Source organism: Theobroma umbraticum, unplaced genomic scaffold, assembly GCF_002168275.2.
Source record: "Theobroma umbraticum cultivar Fairchild unplaced genomic scaffold, ASM216827v3 scaffold_95.0, whole genome shotgun sequence".
NCBI lineage: Eukaryota > Viridiplantae > Streptophyta > Magnoliopsida > Malvales > Malvaceae > Theobroma > Theobroma umbraticum.
In genome coordinates this window covers 11583389-11590400 of record NW_018397257.1, presented here as the reverse complement: position 1 = coordinate 11590400, position 7012 = coordinate 11583389, and the positions used below count along the sequence as shown (strand labels likewise).

Genomic DNA, 7012 nt, shown 5'->3' with positions numbered 1-7012 from the left:
TTATCAGTGTTAAGAAACTTATATGGTCTAACGATGAAAGAATAGCGAGGTCTTGGGCTTAAATCAAACATTTTAATAAGCATACATGAGGGGATGGTTACTTTGGGTCATGTAATCTAAATCCTAAGTCAATCAAATCAAAATTATCTTAACATTCTAAAAAACCATGATTATCACAAAATCATCACCAAATAATTCTTTTACTTTCTTAGAAAAGTAAGTTAAGGATTTATTTCGGCAAATGAAATATACATTGAAACCATAAATAAAGATAATATCACCGTCAAACATTGATGAAAACAAGAAGACTACCACTCGAAATAATTTTAGAATGTTTAAAATATCATATTTGACGAGACTATCTGTTAACTCATTAACAGTACGACAAATGTGTTCCAACCTTCTATACCTAAAGTGAAAAAGGGGTGATTACCTAAGTTTTGAATAGTAAAATTTTTCTATAGTGCTAGACCCTACATAGACATCCTAAGATTTGTACCAAAATTACACAACCTATCTTAATATTTGAGTGGGAGATGGTAAATTTGACACAAATGGGAGGACGACCATGGCCCCACCCATCCGAAGCCGTACGTGTAAGGCCCTGTGAGTTAATTTTTGGACCGTCCTTGGATGGGCCTCCCAAGTAATTATAACCACAGTCAAAAAATTTTCTTTTTTCTTTTTTCTTTTTCATATAATTCGGGATTTCTATGAATGGATTATTCTTAAATCGATTAGAAATTAGAGCATTTTAGACTTTAGTTCCGACAGGAACTGAAGTCTGAAGAAGATTGTCTAACGACTGACATGCTTTGCAGAAAGAAAAAGCGAGGGTGTTGACAAGGATTTCCAATGCTTTGCCATCCATGGTGCCATCTTCAACCTGTCTCATCAAACCCACCTTGACGTTCACGAAAATCATAAGAAAACGGTCACCACAAAAATCCTAAGTAGCCACACGTCAATCATGACCAAACGTAGGACAGGCCTAGAAACCTATTGTGCTTAAACTTCCGGAAGTGGGTTCGGAGGAAACTCCACCATAACCATAAACACAGACGGCAATGAAAAGAAATTTATTTCAACTAGAGATAAGACACTCCAAAGCAATGAACAGCGAGGGCAACGTTCTCAAGGGTGAAAATTGACCCATCAAGACAGTGAGAAATCAATTTATACTAATATTATTTAAAAAGAAATTAATCATACGAGGTTACCGAGAGTGCTACCCGGAGATCGTTAGAGGTTCCACCTATATACATCCGATATGTTTCTATGTCCTGCTGATAACCCCTGGGACTGCTGGCTGCGTAGTGACTGCCAGTGGCGCTATCACGCATGGAGAAGATGATCTCCCTGAGGATTGGTTCGTGGCCATTAAGAAGATTGCCCATGCTCAAAACTTTTCTCCAGGATTGATTGGCGGTGGGTGGCGAGAACATATTTGACACGACTTGTCTCTCGTTCATCCTTAGTTGCAGCTTCATGTCAAACTCCTGATCAAAAAAGATGTTCACATAGTGTAAACTCAAGATACTTGCGGGGAAGTTTCACAGAAAGGGATGGGCAAAAGTTTTGATTAGAAAAAATGAAATTGGATTCAAATTCAAGCTACTTCCTAATTTGATTTTAAACAATATGGCTTAATTGCAATATTGCTGAGTATTTTTATTTTGATTTTAATCGCAAGTCCCGACCTGACATCAACTGCACTTTCCCCAGGAATAGTCCATTGAAAACAGTCCACCTAGAGCAGTGATTCACTAATACCCATGAAAAATGAGGGATTAATCTGCAAGAATGCTATAACTGAGGACGGCATTAAGGCTATTTACCTCCTCAGCATCTAACTTCTGAACATCTACATCAGCTGAGCCTATTCCCATGGTCGGAAGGTAAAAGTTGTAGTAGTCACTGAAAATAGCTTCCGCAATGCGCGGTGTTTGTAAGAATTTACGATGAAGAGAAGCTGCGAGTGTTAATAACTTCTCAACATGTTCAAAGACAACACAAAGCCGTCTGAGGTCTTCAATAGTCTCACTGTTGCCAGATAATAGATTCACTGCAATATGCACAAGAGCTTGGAATTTCAATGACATCAATTTCAAAGAAGTGCAAACTTATAAGAATGATGAACCATACCTTGCAAAGGCCTTAATGCAGATGCCATCGTAATGTAGAGTTGGTCCATTTTTGCGGTCATCTGACTCAAGCTTCCAAAATTTGTCTGGTTTAGAGTGTCAGCTGATGCTCTGAAGGCAGTACAAACCATTTGCTCAAGCAGCTGATGGGGTCGCACAGTTTCCAGATAATGAAGGATCTGTAGAGTTGGAGAAGCGATAAAGGATCAACCTTAATGCATCAGATATATCGGAAAATAGTTATACCCAAAGGACAAGGTTTGAGCAAAGTTTCAGGTCTGAATCTTAGTTTATAATCTGAAATCAAGTATATCATCTCAGGTAATAACTCTATGCTATTGCCAGTTGAATATTCATTTGAGATCACAGAAGAAATGCCCAACTGACTGATGCATTGGCACTAATTTCCTAAAAATTTAAAACAGCTCTGCATCAGCTCCCATGACATTATTAAAGCAGGACTTTGGCAGTTTGACAGCACTAGGGCATTTTGTCTTGTTTAATCTGGAGGGGAAGTCAACCTTCAGGTTTTAGCTACCAATGACTCAAATGCATCCACATATGGATCATTACTTAAATATTGTTTTCTAGGTACTTCCAAACATATGCAGACATCGCATTTGGACTTCTTTTGCCTATAAATTAATTAAAATGAATACTAATGGAAGCATTTGTCTCCAGAAACATCATCCTCATAAACCACCTCAAGAGAATAAGCAGTTCCCTATTGTCAATGTCGGGAATAAGGAAACAAGGTTAAAGATAAATTCTCAAATCCGCACAAACTGCAGCGTTTGGATAATAATCATCTTGCCCTTGGAGACACTCTATTGGCTAACAAGATGGATCAAACTCTTACAAAATCAAAAGTCCAGGAGATACATGGAGTAGCCTTCTCTCTAACAAGTCAAGACAGATGCCATCCTAAGGTTTTATATCAATAAATATCTTTAACGTCTTTTTGGTCAAAGGAACCAAGGGGGAAGAAAGAAAGAGGGGGGAGAGATACATGAAATGGTACAAGAAGCAGAAATCAAAATGAAAAAAAAGGTTCATTCTTCCACAGTCCAAACTAACCTTCTCTCCTTCTCGAGTTGGATCTAGCAGTGGTTTCTGCTCGTAAGCTGGCAAAACAGGAGCATCATTCCAGATCTGTCGCCACAAGTTCCCATGGTCAGACATCCGCTGTGAAAGTCGTCCTCGAGGAGGCCAGTCATCCTTCATACCCTCTGTACGATTTTTGGATGGACCATTTGCTTCACTTTCATCATTCTCCCAATCTCCAGGTGAATGCCACCGGATAAAATCTTCAAAAACAGCATCTGGATTCGCAGCTTTAAAGGATGACATATCTATTTCAAAATTTGAAAGATCATTAGTTAAGAAGTGTAACCAAGCATAATAGAGCAGACTAAACTGAACACATATTTGAAACTTTAAGCACAAAACTTATGAGAGAAAGCTGAAAGAAGGTGAAACAGAGAAGGAAGAGACTATTTTAACATCTGATGTCATATAAGCCTGGACATTATTGTCTCCATCCTATTTGCCCTCAGACACCAATAATTTTACCTAAACTGGGAGGGCAATTTAAGACCCTTATCTGTCTCCAAAAAGGGTACCTATATGCAGTGTGTGCACTCGTCTGTAGAGGTGGCTATAGTAATTCACCATCCTCTTGCCTGACGGAAAGTAGAAACAGGCAGTTCCATTGATGCAGAGTGCAACAAAGATGACATAACAAGACCTTATTTACTGTTGTACTGCCATGGGATTTCCTTTGGATGTAAATGGAAGAACAGGAATTCAGCACTTGCTCGGATCCAAAAACTTATTTCCCCCCTTTTTTTTTTGGGGGGGGGGGGGGGGGGGAAAGGGGGAGGGGTGGGTGGGACAGGAATGGAATATTATAAGTTTATAACCACAATACAGTCCAGCCAAGGCATGGTGGAGAAAATAGGTTAAAAACAATGTAAAAAATGGCCACTCTAGGTCATCATTCGCCAAGAGATTTTTATTTTTAAAAACCCAAAATTAGTTCAGATTCAATGAATTTCAAACTGTTGACCTCAAAAGGTTTGTAAATAGAGAGGGAGATAGTATTTGTTACCAGCCTCATCAGAACAACCTAAGACATAATTCCAGACACTTTTGTATCTATACATAAGTAATTGTTTCAACTATTCAACAGTCTCTTTAGCTCCATAACTACCCCCCAACAGAACCAGATATGCACGCCAAAAAGCTTTGATCATGTTTAATTTCCCATTCAACATCAAAGGCATCGTTCTCTCTAAAATGAATTTAGTGATCTCTTGAAATTGCATCTGCCACTGGCAATATCTAATGATTACAAAACAGTATAACAAAATCTACACTGAAGAGGAAGAGCATTTACCTGATGACAATGTGTCTCTCTCCAACTGTGCGGAAAAGTCCTGTAATGAAATAGCAAACGGCTTCCTGAGCTACTAAATATAAAGTTGTTCAAGACAACATGAAATTCAACAAACACAATAACCTTATTATCATTATGATAAATGAAACATGAAAACGATAAATCCACAAAGGTAAATATATTGCAAAAAACTGACCAGCAAATTGGAGATAATTCATTATTCAGATGCCAAATAGAAACAAAATAACAATCAAGCATTCATTAGCCACAGTAAGATGAAGGAATTTATGCTATTGAATTGCTAGATGAAGTGTTACAAGAGAAAGCCAACTTGAAATTTTAAAGATTTAGCACAATGAAATCTACTCCATTAATTCTTTGGTGCCGGAGCTTTATGGTAAACTGAAGGGAGCTGCTAGTGTCAGTTTTGAGTCATTGATTGTTAAAGAGATCTATATTATTAGAATGCGTAAGGCACATGAATCTCACTTTGGCTTGAGAGAACTAATATGTTTCGGGAGAAGGTAGAGGGAATGCAGGATACAAATATGTCCCATACCAGATGCCCAACCTGGTACATTGTCAAGCAAAATACGAACATCTCCTTCAGTTAATTCAAGTATATGTTTCAGTGGTCATTAGACAACTAAGCCTAAACTGTTCTACCACTAACTGAATCCTCAGAAATTCCAATTCTTTAAAACCATTAACAGGTATTAGAAACAGGATGGCTACCTTGACTAATTAAATGTTTAGAACATATAACTCCCAGGTGATATGTTTGAGATTAATGGCTAGTTTGATGCAATAAACAATGAAAAAATTAACATTCATAAACAAATAATTTGTAAAAAATTTAGGCTTACAAATGAATCACCAAAGGCCTCAACAGCACGGAGTCGTTCTTCATGCATGTCCTCTGTCATGAGCGGTGCATCCTATAATGATTAAAGGAAAAAGATAGCTGCTCTGCTCAACATACTTAGTGGGAGATTACTTAGTGAGAAAATAAAAAGAATGATGAATATGCAGAGATATAAGAGAAACCTGTGTATATGGAGCATGCAAGCTCTGATAGGATTTCAGAAGCTTCATAGACCCTACTGGACCAGCTGAGCCTCTCCTGATAGAATCTGAAGGGCTTTTATTAGCAGAAACCACATCTTCAGAATTTTTACTAAACTTTGATATAACTGTCTTAGGTTCACGCAAAACTTCAGGCGTCAAGGGACTGCAAAAAAACCATTAGCTTCTCATCATGTTTTTATTACAATTATAGTTCAAAGTCAAGGATGCAGCAACCTATTGCATGGTGCAGTGGCAAGTGCAGACCTTATCAATGAATTGATAATTTTCTTCTCTCATCTCTATTTCATTGAATCTTTAGAGAGTTATAATAACTTAATAATTACTGTCATCTGGAAAAATATGGAGAAAATATTACTAAATACATCTACAGAACCTTTCAACTCAGACTCCACAACTAAATGTTAGCCATGCAATGGCCCAGCTTACATATCTGCTGGGGCAAACATGACTGACAAAATTGAATTAAAGCCAACATCTTATACATCATTTATAGCAAAATGGACCACCTAGTCAGTCAACAAGGTGCACAGATGTGCCATTGATATAACCCTCACTAGCCCCACTCATTCTGCCCATTAAGACTATCAATACAAAGCCAACTACTTCATAACTATGTAACTTGCATTTGTATCTGACAGTAGAAGCACTTTTTTCTTATTCCATTGTCTAAACTTCAAAGCATTTTTTTTATGGCTTACAAGCAATAGGTATCTCAATTTTACCAACTCTAAGGGCAGATAATGAATGCATTTTAATGGATATCATCATAAGCATAAATTAAATGAATCTACTATTGGCCAAATAAGGATTAATATCCCCGAAACAATAGTAAGAGAGAAAAGAGGAGAATTAAAAGGATTTAGCAAACCGTTTAAGGACAGCAAATTTTTATGAAGAAACCAAAGAACTCTCACTTGCTAAGTTCACCTGTCACGTTTCCCATCAAAGCCTTGACTCTGTGCATGAAAATTAGTAGACTCCTCTCTAACTTGAATGTCTTCCTGCATTTTCCGTCAAATGAAGACTTCAAGCCAAAGGCAAGATGAAGAACTAAGTCCTTAAGGGAACAAGTGGAATAGATAAAGCAAGAACAAGAGAGGGTGGGCTAGACCCCTTTTTCTTGCCTTCCATCTTGCCTAACTCATTATCGTATACAATAAGCACTAGAAGCAGTGAAGGAACAATACAAGACAAAAGGTGGTCATGACCTCCATATCTGTAGACACATCATCATTACTTCCTATACAGTCCTGAAATTCTTCATTCAGTTCACGCTTCTTCTCAATGCATATTGCAAGCTGACCAGCAAAAGGGAGTGAAATAATTCAGTGGCAATCATATTGCTTAAGGAAAAGGAAAAAGTGAAATATAAAAAAAAAAA

General features: G+C 37.5%; 1 protein-coding gene across 2 annotated transcripts in view; it reads right to left on the bottom strand.

Moving 5' to 3' along the window:
• Nucleotides 1–1064: 1064 nt before the first annotated feature.
• LOC110412287 (Rab3 GTPase-activating protein catalytic protein) overlaps nt 1065–7012 on the bottom strand; it is a 10554-nt gene continuing 4606 nt past the window's right edge. Inside the window, exons 14-22 of one of the 2 annotated variants that reach the window (XM_021422815.2) lie at nt 6819–6929; nt 6559–6632; nt 5590–5773; nt 5409–5480; nt 4543–4582; nt 3222–3496; nt 2146–2323; nt 1839–2065; nt 1065–1499 (exon numbers count right to left, since the gene is read on the bottom strand). In XM_021422815.2, the coding sequence (XP_021278490.1) occupies nt 1203–1499; nt 1839–2065; nt 2146–2323; nt 3222–3496; nt 4543–4582; nt 5409–5480; nt 5590–5773; nt 6559–6632; nt 6819–6929 (1458 nt within the window). In that variant the 3' untranslated portion in view covers nt 1065–1202. The remainder of the gene's footprint in view (nt 1500–1838; nt 2066–2145; nt 2324–3221; nt 3497–4542; nt 4583–5408; nt 5481–5589; nt 5774–6558; nt 6633–6818; nt 6930–7012) is intronic. The other variant, XM_021422816.2, reaches the window with a different exon arrangement.